This window comes from Stegostoma tigrinum, chromosome 23 (assembly GCF_030684315.1).
Source record: "Stegostoma tigrinum isolate sSteTig4 chromosome 23, sSteTig4.hap1, whole genome shotgun sequence".
Lineage (NCBI taxonomy): Eukaryota > Metazoa > Chordata > Chondrichthyes > Orectolobiformes > Stegostomatidae > Stegostoma > Stegostoma tigrinum.
In genome coordinates, this window is record NC_081376.1 from 11978246 (window position 1) to 11995473 (window position 17228).

Sequence of the window (17228 nt, forward strand, 5' to 3'; positions counted from 1 at the left end):
CGCACACCAGCTCTATATAGTTCTATCACCAATTCCTTTCACTTATTTTCCACATCATTTTGCCTTATTAATTCATTACACACCTTTGCACTTTGCAATTCATATTCAAAAGGGCCCCCCAAGCCATCTGAATGCAACCATTTCTGAAAACATCTGCATCTATTAACACTGCACATGTTAGAAATCTGAAACAAGCACAGAAAGTGCTGGAGAAACTTAATTAGCGCCTTGAGACTCTTCTTTGGAATCTTGGTCAATGTTACTTTGCAGTCTCTTAGCATTCTCCTCACCTGCCCACCCGACTTTGTGTCAGCTGCATTGTGGGATAAATTACACTCAGTGCCCTCATCTAAGCCATTGGTGTAGATTGGTAGTATGGATTCTTGCAATATCCCAAACCAGTCTCACAGCATGCCATCCTGCCAATGCCCTGTTATCCTAACTTTCTTGTCTGTTTGTTAACCTATCCTCTGCGCCGGTTAATACATTACCCCATCCGATTAATGCTAATCCAGTGCATTGACTTTGTGTGCAGCACTTTATTGAATATCTGCTGAAAGTCGGTGTCCAATAGCTGTCAGTGCCAGACTAGCAGTGGTGAGGGCATTCATGCTGACATTAGCAGAGAGGATGGCCAGGCTTGTGCCTCATTGGCATTCCCCGAGCTCCGTCGGAATGCCCTGCACCTCATATACTCTACTTGCTGCATTTTCCGTGACAAAGCCATTGTACTATCTGTTTGAAGTCCAACTGGGCTTCAGCTAGTAGGTACTTTTGCATAGTTACACCATTACTCCCACATACTAAATAACCTCTCAAGGCTTCATTAAGGGTTAAACCAAAATCACATGCTTCTGTCAATCATTTTAACTGTCAAAGATCCCAATCAGATTTCTCTGGATGTTGAACTGCCGAGTAAAGCCAATAGTGTCTCAGCATTAAAAGACACTTGGGGTCATAATATTCCTTAACTAAATCTGTCAACTCTTGCAAGGTTTTCAAATCTGGAGCGTCAGGGAAAGTTAGGCTCCTAATAACTAAAAAAGCTGTGGGCCCACAAGCTGTCAGTAGAATTACTTGTTACCTTTCATCTGCTACAATGTAATTTATCAAGAAGAAATATTGCATTCTTTCCACAAACTGGGCCCAGTCTTCGAAAGGCAGGATCAAACGGGGCAAGCATCCCAAATAATGGCATGATGCTAGAATTGTTTACCTCAATTCAAAGATGACTATTGTCAGTGAATTTCTTCAGGAATGTGCTTTTCTCTCATTACCAGTGAAATAACTCCACAGTAACCAAGTCACCCTTGATTTACACATGGAGAGTCCTTGATATTGATCCAGCTCTGTCAGAGCCTGCTCTCAGAGTGAATTGAACCTCTGACACTCCTGGCATTCTCCTCACCAGCTAGGGCTCACTGATTGGACCAGATTAACAGCCCCAGTGGGGGTATCCATATTCTATACAGGCCACCTGGCTGACTTTGTTACAATCATTACACTGACTTCTCCATTTAACACTAAAACCTTTGCATGTGGAGGCCAGGGAAACAATATAGTTAATGAGAACTGTCGATTCTGGAGTCTGAGATAACACAGTTTGGATCCGGGAGAACACAACTGGCCAGGCAGCATCAGAGGAGCAGGAAAGCTGATGTTTCAGGTCGGGATCCTTCTTCAGAAAAATAACAGGGATGTTTGTCCAAAGGTTGATGCCAGCAGAGCCCTCTGTTTCTATTGCTTCCATGTTTTGCAACTGGCTCTCAACACAGATATCACTCCATGGCACCTGTGTGGACATGTTATTAGAAATGTGGCATAATTGTCTTCAGAACTAGGCAGAGTCACAAACTAACAGAGGTAGTGCAAAACCATTAATACTTATGAATATCAATAGTTCAATCGCACCTGACTGCAACTTGCTGTCACATGTTTATATTTTCTCTGTCCGTCGACTCTGATGGGGCAGCTCGTGGAAAAAGCTGATGGATATGCATGCATGGGTGCTTGGCACATTGACAGGTCTGCCAGGGAACCTGTTGCAATTGTCAAGATGCACTGCAATGTTGGAGCCAACCAATTAGAAGGCTTTCTGAGGCATTCCCTAGGGGAATAGTGATGGTTGCAACGATGCACGAGCCCTGTCATCCTCTTTGCTAATCACAGCATGAATAACCTCGCCACTGCAGGACCTCCATGTCGATACTGGACACCGACCTTCAGCAGATATTCAATAAGGTGCTGCACATCAGGTGGATGCACTGGATTAAATTGGATGGGGTAATATCTTAACAGGCACAGAGGATAATTTAACAAACAGACAAGAGAGTTGGAATAACAAGGCATTTGCAGGATGGCACGGTGTGAGGCTGGTTTGGGATATTGCAAGAATGCATATTTCCAATCTATGCCAATGGTTTAGATGAGGGCACTGAGTGTAATATATCCAACAGCTGACACAAAGTCGGGTGGGCAGGCAAGGAGAATGCTAAGAGACTGCAAAGTAACATTGACCAGGATTTCAAAGAAGAGTCATGCCAGTTACAAAACATTAACCTTGAACATAGAACACAGAACATAGAACTGTACAGCACAGTACAGACCCTTCAGCCCGTAATGTTGTGCCGAACTTTTACCCCAAACCTGAGGTCGATCTAACCTCCACCCCTACCTTATAATATCATCCATATGCCTATCTAATAGCCACTTAAATGCCCCTACTGAGGCCAACTTCACTGCCCTCTCTAGCAATGCATTCCATGCTCCTACCACTCTCTGAGTAAAGAACCTACCTCTGATGTCTCCCCTATATCTACCTCCACTCACTATAAAACTATGCCCCCTTGTAATAGCTACCTCCACCCCAGACAGTCTCTGGCTGTCCACTCTATCTATACTTCTGATCATTTTGTCCACCTCTATCAAGTCCCCTCTCATCCTTCGTCATTCTGAAGAAAAAAGCCCCCGCTCTCTTAACCTTTCAGTGTTTCTTTCTCTACAGATGCTGCCAGACCTGAGTTTCTCCAGCACTTTCTGTGTTAATAGGTGGAGATGTTTTCAAAAATGGTTGCATTCTGATGGTTTGGGGGCCCTTTTGTACGAATTGCAAAGTGCAAAGGTGCACAAAGAATTAATAAGACAAAAGGATGTGGAAAATAAGTGAAAGGAACTATTGATGGAGCTATATGGAGCTGGCGTATTGTGAACTTACCTACGCTTGCCCTGAATGAGATGCAACAAAAGTTCATCTGACTAGATATCTGTCTCTTATCTCAGGAACCAATGAGGACAGAATAAGTAGAATGGGCCTAGATTTTTAAAATATAATACATTATGATATAATTACAATGTATAAAATTCTTAGACAACTTGATAGAGTTTCAAAACTTGTTTTCCATGATTGGAGAGTCCAGAACTCAGGTCATAGCCTCAAGATATGGGATCAGACATTTCATAGGAGACCAGGAGAACTTGCTTCACTCAGAGGACTGGAATTTTCCATCCTGGAACACTGGATGCTCAGTCAATGATTATGCCTATAAATAAACAGAATGGCCCTCCCCAGTATAACAAAGTGTGGAGCTAGATGAACACAGCAGGCCAAGCAGCATCTTAGGAGCTCAAAAGCTGACATTTCGGGCCTAGGGTCTAGGCCTGAAACATCTGCTTTTGTGCTCCTGAGATGCTGCTTGGCCTGCTGTGTTCATCCAGCTCCACACTTTGTTACCTTGGATTCTCCAGCATCCGCAGCTCCCATTATCTCTGGCCCTCCCCAGTATTCATCCTAAAGTCATACATAAAAGCCTAAAGTCGTGTTGAGGTTATGATAGTGGAATTATTTCCCAGGGTTCAGGAGATCAAGCTGTAAAACTGAGTTCAATAAATCTGTAAATGTGTGAGATGGTGCTTTGAAAAATGGCTAATAATGAAAAATCTTCTCAATTAATGTGGAAATTTAGGAAATATTGGAACAGGAGGAGGCCATTCAGCACCTTGTGTCTGTCCTGGCATTCTATGAATTCATGGCTGATCTGTGGCCTACCCCCACATAACTGCCTTTGGTCCATGAAATAACTGCACAGACCTTGGTATCCCATCACCAAGCCACGGTTTATTTACACATGCACAGTACACTGAACATAGAACATAGAACATTACCGCACAGTACAGGCCCTTCGGCCCTCGATGCTGTGATCAGCCAACTCACTGTCAGTCCCTGAAGTCAGGAGACTCTGAATCCACTGTTTAGATCTCTGAACAAGGGATCCCTGATTGGCCCTAGTTAACAGCACCAACAAAGGATCTCATACTCAACAAGATCCACCAGGTTCTAATCACTACAATCTGTACCCATTAAAACCTGTGTCTAACAAAAATACACATCCCAGATTTAAAATTAACAGTTGATCCAGCATTCTCTATGGAGGAACCTTAAGGCCCTTTTAGACTCTAAACTGCAATGTCTCTGAGTTTAACCTAACGAGGATGTCTAGTAAAGTTCTGGAGTGTGGATCAGAGTAAAATAGTGACCAGTTCCAGATCATCCACCTGTACAACAGGATTGGCCAAACCCCATGAACAATTCAATTGCTTTTTTTATTGAAAATATACATAAAAGTTATTTATCAAATATATTAAGACAAAAAGAACAAATGTGTATCACATACATTCTGGGTAAAACAGCAAACCATATAAATATGTATGGTTAAAGACAATAACTATTGTTTAACATAGAAGACAAACAAATCATATGGCAATTTCAAACACACTCTTTTCCAATTTGATGACCTGTATTCTTGCTGACTCAGCATTAAATGCAACACAGACAGCAATGTCTGCCAGCGTTTTTCTCTGCTCGCCATTTTTTGTCATGAATGTTATCAGTTCCATGACGCAGGGCTGGCGGAGGGGGTGGGGGAGGGGCTGAAAGTGGGGGTGGGGGTAGGGTGGAGGAGGTGGTCGGGGAGGCACTCGAGACCAGAGGCAGAATCTGAGAAAGTAAGGCCCTGAGCTGATTGAAGTCAGTGTCAGCTCTGCACATGTCCGGGTTCCAATGAAGGTGTCAACTAGTGGATTAGAGAATTGGGAGAGAATGGCAACTTGAGCCTGAGAGCTTTCATGTTCCGTTCTCATCCAAGAAAAGGCACTGAAATCGTATGAGTGATAATGGGAACTGCAGATGCTGGAGAATCCAAGATAACAAAGTGTGGAGCTGGATGAACACAGCAGGCCAAGTAGCATCTCAGGAGCACAAATCGTACGCCTCACCTCTGCCCATTCCTGAGCCCTACTGGCTTTTACACTCATAATGTGAGTCTTGCTCAGCTACTGGTTACATTACAATCAAGCCAACCAATAGAGGAACTTTGTTATAAAAACATTCACTAAGAAAAGCCTTTTGAACTTTAAGTAGTGTCTTCATTAGGAACATAGGGCTATTGATACAGGAGTAACCTTTTGGAGTCTGGTCAGCTGTTGAATGAGGTTATAGTTAATCTGCAACATAATTCAAAATTCCCACCTTTGTCCCTTAACTCTTAACATCGTTGCTGAGCAAAAACGTATCTAGAATGAACTATTCATCTGGCATTTAATGCTGTTTGCCGAAGAGAATTCCAAATTTCTGCCACCTTTCACTCTACAAGGAATCCATGATAAGAAAATTCATTAATATTTCCGTGAGATTTGGTGGGCAGTAATTAGATATATCTTTATTGACTGCTTTTGGATTACTGTCATTTCAGCAACAGTCAGGGTGTTGCCCTAAATTATTTTGTTTTACAATTCAACAGCACCATGTCTAGAAAGCTAGTTTAAAGTCATTTCAAAATTATAAATAGAGTTCAATCTGTGCTGTGCTTGTCAACCTTCTTCAATTTCCTTCATGTGATGCTGGGATACATAGTTCCTTCCATTTCATACAGTAGGCAGCACAATCACAGTTTATGAATGATATTGCAAAGCAATTCCGAACACAGTGATGCATGTGGAGAGCAGGAGACTGTAGCTGCTGACTGAAGCAGAACCAGGCACTGGAAAATAAAATGAAATGATTAGAAATAGACCAATAATAATTATCCTCCAAAGTATTCTTTGACTTTCATGAATGGGCATCTTTCACAAACATTACGTCATGCAAGTGCAGTTTTCAAACTTGCATTTTCTTTAACACGACATTGTTACACTCTTCCAGTTAGACTCAGTGATATATGATGTTAACTGGTTTTGGGGCACCATGATGGAATTCATAGTGACTCTGTGTAGATTAAATGCTTAAGCATACATCAGTATTTTCAAGGACAGCACAGCTTGCAAATAAAATATTTCAGTGCATTAATAACTATAAAATACCACTTACATGGCGAAATGGAAAGATTCCCAAGCCCAGCTGGTGATATCCCACCTCTGAGGCCAATTCCCAGACTCATCACCTCGGCCACTGAGTGTGTGTTAACCCAACGCCGCACTATTTCATGATTTTCATTTTCTTTAAGGGAATTCAGGTTAATTCCGAGCAGATCTCGAATGTTCTCGGCGGTGAGTTTCTGTAAGATATGGAAAAGCCACAATACAATGACAACATTGTCCTCACTCTTCCTTCCACATTCTTTCTGAAATGATTCAAGAACAATCAGGTACAAAAGCAATGTGGAAACAGAATGTAATAACACGAGCAAATATTTATCCCAAATGTTTCCAGAACCCTTCATCCAACAAACCAATCTAATAATACGTGTTAACAAGGTGTCTTCTTCAACATTGAGTCCTTCCATTCTGTCAATGGATTTAATGCCACTTCTGATATCACTCCCTCCAATCAACTCAAGCTGTGTAGCTCTAACCGAACAGAGCCATAAATTGTCTTTTTAATTTGAAGCATCAGACGTTTATATATGGAGCACCTACAGTGTGGAACATACCTTTGGGCCTAACAAGTCCACACTACTCCTCCAAACAGCATCCCAACCAGACACATCCCCCTGTCCTTTCACTGTAACCCTGCATTTCTCATGTCGAATCCACCTAATGTACCTATCCCTGAACACTATGGGCAATTTAGCATGGCCATTTTAGCATGGCCAACCCACCTAACCTGCACATCTTTGGACTGTAAAAGGAAACTGGAGCACACAATGGAAACCCACGCAGACACGGAGAGAATGTGCAAACTCCACACAGTTGCCTGAGGCTGGAATCAAGCCCATGTGCCTGATGTTGTGAGGCAGCAGTGCTAACCACTGAGCCACCATGCTCTTCGAAACTAACACAACGGGGTGGTAGTGAACCAGCTGTCTGTACTTGACCCTGCAACATTTCAGTTCCATTACACACATGGAAATGAATGACAACTAAAATGCTTATTATGGCATTTTTCATTTATTAGCAGTCAACCAGACCAAGTGCACCCCAGTCCCAGAGCACCTCAGTCTCACTTTAAGCCTGGATGAAGTGAGGTGAACTTCATGGTTCCCTTTCCTTCACAGCTGAGATCATGATGTTCAGATGTGGTCTCTGGTCTAGGCAAGGTCTCATAAATACAGCAGTTGTGCAGAAAGGAGGTGACCTGTGGTGATTAACACGGACTGGAGTGTATGAATTCCTGTTTCTGGGCGCCGTATCTAATATCGGGTTTCTGTGTGAGGTGTTAAAGAGCTGGATGTTGGTGCAGGCCTCCACTGATACTCACTTCTACTTCCACTGGATTGAGGCGGCTGAATGTCTCAAAGTCCATGTTGATGTTGCCAACAGCTAAACTCTGTAAATCAGACACTTGTGCACCACCTTTTAGAGATTGGAAAGAACTATCAGCTCACTATTTCTCGACAACAATTCTTCATAAAAATAGAGTGAAATGGCAGATTTAATTCATTTCGTATTAATAATAAACTTGCTTGGTTAAAGATGGTAATGAACTGAAAATTAATTGATGTGCATATTTTTTCAAATAATCATCAAAGCAGATTGTAATATAGCTTACCAATATATGGCTTGAGTTTGTTAAAATAGGCTTTAGGATCACCAGCAAGATCCTGGAACGCAACTTTAGCGATCCCAAAAAGAATGTCTTTCTTCGCCTGGGTACATGTGGAAATATTCAGTGGTTTGGCTTTCCTGCAACAGAGTGGTAACGCTTTTTGTTAACATTTACACTTAGATGATGCAGGTAGTCTGTGCTCAATGACAAGGTCATCTTTTAATTTTCCCTCAATTAAGCAAATGTCCCTGTTCACAAAATATTCCTTTGCAGGTTTGTAATGTCACAACTATGTCAAATAGAGAGTAGGAGAGTAGAGTCGCAGGATAACTTTAGAGAATCTGACACTCACTTCAGTTCACCGGGAAAGATGGTCCTGAGGTTCTCTTCACGCAGAGTACACAGTAATGGACCGCCAATGGCATCCAATGCAGTGGCATTTAGTGGCCCAGATCTTTGCAGATAATTTGCAATAATTGCTTTGGTCTAAAATGAAAGAGAAAAGTTCCGATTACTATTTTTTGCCCCATATATACTATAAATTCGGAATGTTGTCTGATTATGTATCCATTCTTTTCACTTTTTTGCTTGGTAAAACATGTGCGAGCTTAACTACTTATGCAGGAGAAAATACAAGATAAGTTTACTAGGAATCCATATCAGTATCAACAGCATGGGTGCAGAGGCACCGGAAAGATTTATGAGAATGGCCACAGCAATGAGGAATTTCAGTTCTGATGGGTAGGTTGCTGAAGCCAAAACAAGTCCTCTCAAAAAAGATTGAGAGGCGATCAGACAGAGATGTTCAAAGACTGCATAGAATAAACGGGGAGAAACCACTTCCTTTGGTGCAATGGTCAAGAACCAATGGATACCAACTTAAACTAAAGGACCAAGAAAACCCAAAGGTAACACAAGGAAAAATAACCTACAAAATAAGCGAATCAAGAATTCAAAAACATAAATTGCCGGCAAAACAGTTTTGATGAAGAGTCACCAGGTTTGAATTGTTAACTCGTTGCTTTCTTTCCACAAGTACTGCTAGACCTGCTGAATTTCACCAGCAATTTTTGTTTTCGTTTCAGATTTCTAGCATCCGCAGTTCTTTGTTTTATTTACAGCTTGAGAATTCATTGTCGGAGAATACAGTGGAAACAGAAACAATTAAAGCTTTCAAAACAAAATGGCTGTGTCATCTAAAGAGAATTTGCATCGATATGATGATGGTGATGAGTGGGAATAGCTGAGCTGCTCCTGCAGAAGCTCAGCACTGACACAGTGGGTCTCTTTCTGCACTGAGATAATTCTCTTACTCTATGATTCTCACTGAAATGTAACAGAAAGTAACAACTGAAGTGCCTTTAGGTTCTGATTGAGTTGCTCTATGTTTGCTTCACTCAGTAATGTTACTACCATCAAAGTTCTTCTTGTCAGAATCATATCTTTGTCGAAGGGATTCTCTCCATATACTCTTCATTTAATGACCTTGCTATGACTGATTTCCATCTGCAATGTCACATGGATGAATACTGTGTTTCTTTTAGTTCAAAGAGCATTTTTAAACTGTCTGATGACAAATGCATTGCCACATCACAGGTAGCAATAAGGTTCCATTTTATCCCTAGTATTTCTTATCATCCATCACAACCCAAACAATATTTGAATTCAGGGTACAACACATGCTCTTTGATGGGATCACACAATCACAAGCTTGCTGCTAATCCATACCGTGTTCAAATTTGGGCTATTCCTTAGAACAAGTGCAAGGGTATCGGCATTCGTTATGTTCCACATGCTGATCTCTTCAGGACCGTACACAGTAATAATGAATCCCAGCTGTTGTATCCGTTCTTCAGGCAGTCCACTTGTGTATAGCTGTTCCAAAACATCAAAAAATATATATTCAGTCAGATTAAAGTGCACAGGATGTCAAAACTATGTTTATAAACTGTGGATCTCCTAGAGACTGTGTAACGGCTATGGGTATCTCCCTATAGCTACACAGCAATGGAAGGCTAATGGTGGGACTGTGCACCACCAGTTGGGCCCTTGCTGTGGGTCATGCTCATCAGGACAATTTTATATTGGAGACCCCATCATGTCTTGTCCAATTGCTCAGTTCACACCCTTCATCTCCTGTCATACATGTTTCTCTGAAGGTTGGGAATCTTACAGGTTAAATTCACTTGAAATTTGGCCACCTGCCTCTGCAGCCTAGGGGTGTAATTGACTCAAGCAATTCAAACGTCTCAAAAACTACAATCTAATCTTTCATGACGTGCACCAAGATTTGAAAGGCTGCATTTATTCAACATCCTTAGACTTAACAAAATGAGCTACATGTTGAAGCAAGTAATATGTCGAGAATCTAGACAAAAGTGTATGGTAGAAGAGATTAGAGGGTGGCAATGACAAATTTAGACGAGGAAAAATGTGAGGAAGGCTTGAATGGAGCATAAACATCACCATGGACTGATGGGGCTGAATGGCCTGAATCTGTGTAGTTTCTGTGCTATCCTATACATAGATGACTCTTTGCCATCAGTTATATTGTATACTAGAAGTATTCATCCTAGGAAGAATATATCTCCAAATGAATCAACCTTACCCCATCCAATTTCCTTTTTAGAACAAGAAGCTGATCTCTGCTGAAAGCTATATGTCCCAGTTCAGTAAGGTTTGCAAGCAGCACACTGTTGTTCAAACAGGCATCTAACTGTTCAGTCGGATAAATTGCGGGTAACAATGTATTGTCGGTCATATCCTTTGTAATGAAGCCTTCGGTACAATCTGCAAGCACACAAACACATTTGCATTAGACACATGCAGATGCCGATTTGTAGAATGAAATTGTTACAACGCGGAACATACTGCCGAACTTTGCTGGGAATGGAACACTGAGCCTGAGGCGTAGGACACAACATGTTGCAGGTTCGCAAGATAATCTGACAACGTGCCACATGAGGTGACATTTAAAAATGACGACCAAAGGTTTGGTCATTAATGTGGGATGCAAAGACTGCCATAAAGGAAGACAGAAGGGCATGCAGGCCGAGAAGTTTAAAGAGGCAATTCCAGATTTTAGAGTCTTAATAATATTGCTGCCCACAGTCAAGCAATTAAAATTGGGATTGCTCAAGACGTCAGTGTTGGACACACACAGATAACCTTGTGGTCTAGAAGTAGCTACAATGATAGGGAGGTGTAAGAACACAGAGAAATGTTTAAAGAAACAAAAGGAGGCAGTATCCATCCGAAAATCTACGTATGGCCAGTGAGAACCATGTCGATGCATAAACAGGACTTGTTACTAATTTGGATACGAGCAGCATAGCTTTGGATGGACAGAAAAGCATGGTGAGTGGAAGATGGGAAGCTGACCAGAAAGGCATTGCAGAAGAGAAGCCAGGAGAAAATTGTGGCATGGATGAGGGTTACAACAGTCAATGAGCAGGAACGGGTCAGAGTCAGATGATGTTACACAGATCTACATCACTAAAGAGTTTGCCTCATTGCTTATTACTCACCAGTGGCACGTTTCACTCGTCTTCTTAATAATATCTGCCTGAGTCCTTGGGATCCTTTCTCACCAAGAGCCTGTGGAGGGCCAAACAAGATATTCACTCCTACATTTATTTATATCATACGTTTTAAACATGTAATTAACTCAATAGCCATATAGCTTGATTTAAAGGCTGGCTGACAGTGACTCAGTGGTTAGCTCAGTACTGCCTCATAGCACCAAGGAACCAGGTTTGGTTCCACCCACAGCTGACTGTTTGCTTGGAGTCTGCACATACCCCCCCACCATGTCTGCAAAGATTTCTTCTGGTGCTCTGGTTTCCTCTTACAGTCCAAAGATGTGCAGGTTAGGGCGGATCATCCCAGCTAAATTGTCCCATATTGTCCAGGGGTTTGCAGTTAGATGGGTTCGCCATGGGAAATGCGGAGATACAGGGGTGGGGTTGGGTCCGGGTGGGGTGCTCCTCAGAGGGTCGGTTTGGACTTGATGGGCCGAATGACCTGCCTCCACTCTCTAGGAACTCTATAATTATTTTACACAAAATGAGGAATGTGTGATGTGAACGGCCTCTGCAATTATTCATTGGTTACTGCTGTTTTTTAAACATTAATAAAACAAAACACAGGTCAATTTCTCACAATCTCACTGTTCTTATCAAATTTGCCCTTCTGAAACTTTGCCTTAATAATTATACAATACTTTAAACCAGACTGATCTAGGAATGATTGTGACCTCTAGTTTATCACTGAATTGTATTTTCAACAATGTGCAAGAGAAGATATAAAATTCAACTTACCGGCTCAGCATTCAAAATAGTCAGAAAGTAACCTAAAAGGAAATATCAGAATAATCTGTTAAAGGAAAGTTCTACAGATCATTTGTTCATCAAAACGTACACACTTCATATCTCAGTACAACGTCTTATAGCTCATAAACAAACAAGTCAAAGAAGAAGAGAAACTGTTTCAGATCCCTGAACCCAAAACATGAGCAGCTGAATGTTGATTATCACAGAAGTCATTGTGTGAATCAAACTCCAACTGAAGTAGAGTATTGATGTAAGGAGTTCAGATGAATGAGGGGACAGTCTCATAGAGACTCATAAAATTCTAACAGGACTAGGCAGGGTAGATGCAGGGAGGAAGTTCATGATGGTGGGTGTGTCCAGAACCAGGGTCACAGTATGAGGACTTGGGATAGACAATTTAGGATAGAGGTAAAGGGACAATTCTTCACCCAAACAATGGTGAGCCTATGGAATTCATTATCACAGGAAGTAATTGATACCAAAACATTGAGTGTGTTCAAGAGGTGACTAGACATAGCACTTGGGGCAAATGGGATCAAAGTTTATGGAGAGAAAGCAGGATTAGGCTATCAAGTTGAATGATCAGCCATGATCATGAAGAATGGCGGAGCAGACTCAAAGGGCTGAATGGCCTCCACCTGCTCCTATTTTCTATGTTTTTATGTATGATTTGTTTGATTATGGTTCGAAACAATTCTTATCAGGTTACACATGACAATAAATCATATCAAAATATACCTGCCACTGTATGGAGCAGTCCCATTGCAATACCCACAGTGAATCATTACAGTATGAAGCTATTAAAAAGCAACAGAATGCTTCAACAATATGCTATACAATTAGATGAATAGTGCTACTTCTTATTTAACACATTCTTCCTCAGAAATCTTCTATTGTGAGACATTAAGAGATTAGTGAGAGAATCCTGCACCAATTAGCACTCCAATATATACAGAAGATCTATGAAATAGAATTCCAGAAGTTAAATTGCTCAGAAGATAGACCTGAATTCTGATTAGAGGTTTTTGTTAGCAGTACTGAATTCAAAGTGCAAGACTTCTTCAGCCAGCTGAATACAAAATATAATTCAAACACATTGAGTAACAGGCCATTTCATCTGCAGCTGACTACACAGTTAAGGACATCTGCTCTGTGAAGCCAACGTAGTCCAAAAATGCATTGATTTTATTTCCCTGGCTTTTCACACTTGTGACCTGACTTAGGCCACAGATAGGTTCTGGAGTTGAACAATAGCAATTAACAGCATTAACCTACCAATGACAATGAGCGTTACAAACTTCATTGGAGGGGTGCAATTGGACACTGCCATCATATCTGGTCAACTGTGAAACTTTTTAAGACCAGAAACAAGTTGGACTTTCCTGTAAAAAGGGAATAAAGGTCACGATTAGCATATGTATGGTGATGTAGCAACGTCCACATTTTCCACAGGCAGAGATAAAGCATGGCCGAAGAGAAACTAGTGGACCCCAAGCTTGAATGTTTGCTATACTATCTGTTTCCTTTAAGTACAGTTGTTGAGTTATCACATGGCATTGAGGAAAGGTGCTGTCAGTGCTGAGCTCCCACACTGTATTGGAAAAAGGTACAGTTGGTAGTGCAATCACACATTACTTCCAGTTTTGTTGATATTACCTATAATTTGCAATTTGAAATGTTTTTCAGCCTCTGGTCGCATACTGGATGTGGATTTTTTTCTAATTTGGAAGACCTTTACAAGTTGAATTTGTTTGCAAATCTTATAACGTTCAATTGCAGTAATCATGTTTAGAAAATATTATAAATAAGGTATGTTTTTGGAAAAAGATACCTTGCCTCCTTATTGAATAATTTTTATACACAAACTGAGTCGGAAGCCTCTGAATTCTCTGACTTAAAAGGAGGTTTCTCAATCGGATCCAGAAGCAAGGGAATTAGACAGCGTAAGTTCCAATTTCCTGGTAAAATCCCACAGAGTCAACTGCATTGGGAATTCTGTGTGGTTCCACCCTGCAAGTCCAGCCTATATTGCTGCAAGTTTTCTAATCGTTGGAGGTTTGTGGGCCTTAATGATCAATTAAGGGGAAGTCATAGCATAGTGGTATAATCACTAAACTCTTAGGTCAGGTATTGTTTCAGGGACCTAGGTTTGAAACCTGCAGTGGCAGATTGTGAAATTTGAATTCAAATTTGGGAAGAACAAAAAAATCTGGTGTTCAAAGTCTATGCTGACCACAAAACCATTGTGGGAAAACCCACCCAGTTCCAGAGAAGGACACAACCTCCCTTAGTTGGTCTGACCTATACGTGCCTCCAGTCTCACAGCAATGTGGATGACTCTTAACTGCCCTCTGGGCAATTAGGGATGGGCAACAAATGCTGGCATGGCCAGTGACGCCCATATCCAATGAATAATCAAAAGAATTTTTCTACTTCCATCACACTCATGAGGTTAAGCTAATTTTAAACAACTGAACCAATCAGTTGGCCTTTAATTCAACATTGTTGTTTGACAAGAAGAAACCTGCAAATGCAAGATGAAAATTTAAAATACTACATGAACTGCAGAATAAAGCAGTTGATATTCGTTCAGAGGTGATCTTAAAATGACTTTTTTTGATTGAAGTTCTGATGCTGAAAGAAGGACAAACTACCTGAAGTAAACTCAGAGCCTTCTGGTACAGCATGTTCTGAGTCCATAAGTTGTACTGCCTGAAGGAGGTAGAAAGGCAACAAGCTGTGGGCAAACTCCACCACTTGCAAATTCCCTTCCAAGTCACACACTCTCCTGCCTTGCAGTTCAACTGCTCTGCCTTCAATGGATCAAACTCCTGCAATTCCTTCCTGACCAGTGCACCTATATTACAAGGATTGTGGCAGTTCAAGAAGGTGATGAGTCATCACCTCCTCCACAGTAATTCGAGACGGGCAAACCCACAAAGAACAAAAACATCCCATACCAAGGAAATAGCTTTAATATCACAGTGAGGTTAATCCTCTGGGGACAATGGGATCAAATCCCATCATGGCAGCTGGTGGAATTTAAATGGAGTTAATAAATCTGGAATTTAAATTTGGTTTCCATAATGGTGACCAGAACAGCTTATCATCAAAAACTGGTAAAAACACCATGATCTTGAGGGAAGAAAACCTACCACCTTCATCCAATCTAGTCTGAATGCGTCTCCAGACACATATCAATTTTGTTGACTGTCAGCTGCTCTAGGAAATGGCCCATGAATCCACTCAGACCCAGGGCAGTCAGGGATGTGCCCCAATGTCCCATCACAGAGAATAAATGAGATAAAGGTGTCTTTCCCGCTTTATACATTCAGCTCTGGCTGAAATAAGTGCAGGAAAAAAAGGCTGATATCCAGCTCCTGAGCAGATTGTTCTCTCTGTACTCTGCCAAATAAAATACTGCATGTCCATCCCATACAACAGTCACACTGTAGTCAGACAAGATCAAACTAGGCTAGCTAAAAGATTTCAATGTATGAAATTGGTCCACACCAACGTAACAAAATAGACTTGAAATGAATCAAAAATTGATTTTTCACCTTTTTTCACTGGAAAATTCACAAAACAATCATTCAAATTCTTTTTGGAGACTCATATCCTCATCTTGTCATTGGTTTAACATAGTTTAAATTTAAAAATCCTTGGCCGTACTTTCCAAGTCAATGGGAAATAAAAACTGTTGCATCAATATCTTAGGCATTGATTCTTTACAAATCGATCAGATTCTGTTGGCGCAGACCAATCTCACTCACCCACAGTCTAGATCCGCAGTCATAGTAAAGCTTGCATTAAACTGAAATAATATTACACAGCAACAATCAATGTAAAATAAAAACCTTTCAAGTTATCTTGAAACATTTTCTCCAAGTAAATTCTTATCCTTCACATCCAAGATTATCCATCTTAAATAAAAGCTATACCTTGAAAATGTGTCTTCTGTCTTTTGTGAAAACTGCTGAGCACTGCACTGAATGAATGAACAAGCCTCTGGGATTTTATAGCTGCAGCCATCCTCTTAAGGCTATTCTTCTCATGAAAAGTCTGGGTGTGGTTCTTACGTCTTTTAAGAACATTACCTGCTTTCAAAAGTGTTCATGTACATAAATGATGCAAACAACACCATCTGAAAGGGTGGTTTTAGCATCCACAGAACAACAGCTCTAATAACTTAATTCAGTTAACGTAAACTGACATTCTCCACATTCAGTTCTCTGCCGTCATTATTTTGTTACTGCTCTCCCCTCCAGTTCCCATGACAAAAAGCACATACCTCATGCCCAGGTGTCATGTTAAGATGCAGCTGGCCTTCAACCAGAACATACCAGAAAATACTCACCATTTACTCAAACTTTTCCAAGAACATAGAGTTATATCGCGTCAACAACACAGAAATGGTGCAGAGATAATGGGAACTGCAGATGCTGGAGAATCCGAGATAACAAAGTGTGGAGCTGGATGAACACAGCAGGCCAAGCAGCGTCTCAGGAGCACAAAAGCTGACGTTTCTGGCCTTAACTTAAATTACTTTCACAGTTTTGGGGTTCGGTGATAATAATTCTCCCCCAATCTGAGACAAAGAGATTTCACTAAATCTGTAGTCTTCCACTTCAAGTGTTAGGAAAATATTACTTTAAAAATTTATGGAAGAGCAACACAAATATTTTACTATAACAATATTGGGATTTAAGAATTTATTTCTCTATTGGAAAAAGATTGTGTGTTCTATACTCTGAGATCTATTAATGTTGCAATTGATTGCACCAGCAACTGCAAATAGCATGTTCAGTCTTTAATGAGCTTCCCTATTCATTAGAACTTACATTATCTCAATCTTCTGTACTGCGAAGACACAAACAGATCTCTGAGTGCTCAATGGAGGGAGGTACATTACTGAGAAG

The 17228-nt window shown here is 40.9% G+C and overlaps 1 protein-coding gene across 2 annotated transcripts; it reads right to left on the minus strand.

Moving 5' to 3' along the window:
• Positions 1 to 4928: 4928 nt before the first annotated feature.
• LOC125462519 (mesothelin-like protein) lies at positions 4929 to 16308 on the minus strand. Of its 2 annotated transcripts, none has more exons than XM_048552633.2 (11): positions 16251 to 16308; positions 13585 to 13691; positions 12298 to 12329; positions 11506 to 11575; positions 10587 to 10768; positions 9707 to 9853; positions 8331 to 8464; positions 7982 to 8115; positions 7691 to 7785; positions 6362 to 6548; positions 4929 to 6035 (listed from the first exon to the last, which is right to left on the minus strand). In XM_048552633.2, the coding sequence occupies exons 2-11, from the start codon at positions 13640 to 13642 to the stop codon at positions 5947 to 5949; spliced, it is 1128 nt and encodes a 375-aa protein (XP_048408590.1). In that variant the 5' UTR covers positions 13643 to 13691; positions 16251 to 16308; the 3' UTR covers positions 4929 to 5946. The 2 variants fall into 2 exon arrangements, with proteins under 2 accessions (XP_048408590.1, XP_048408591.1); XM_048552634.2 differs by lacking the exon at positions 16251 to 16308 and adding an exon at positions 14964 to 15069.
• Positions 16309 to 17228: the final 920 nt, after the last annotated feature.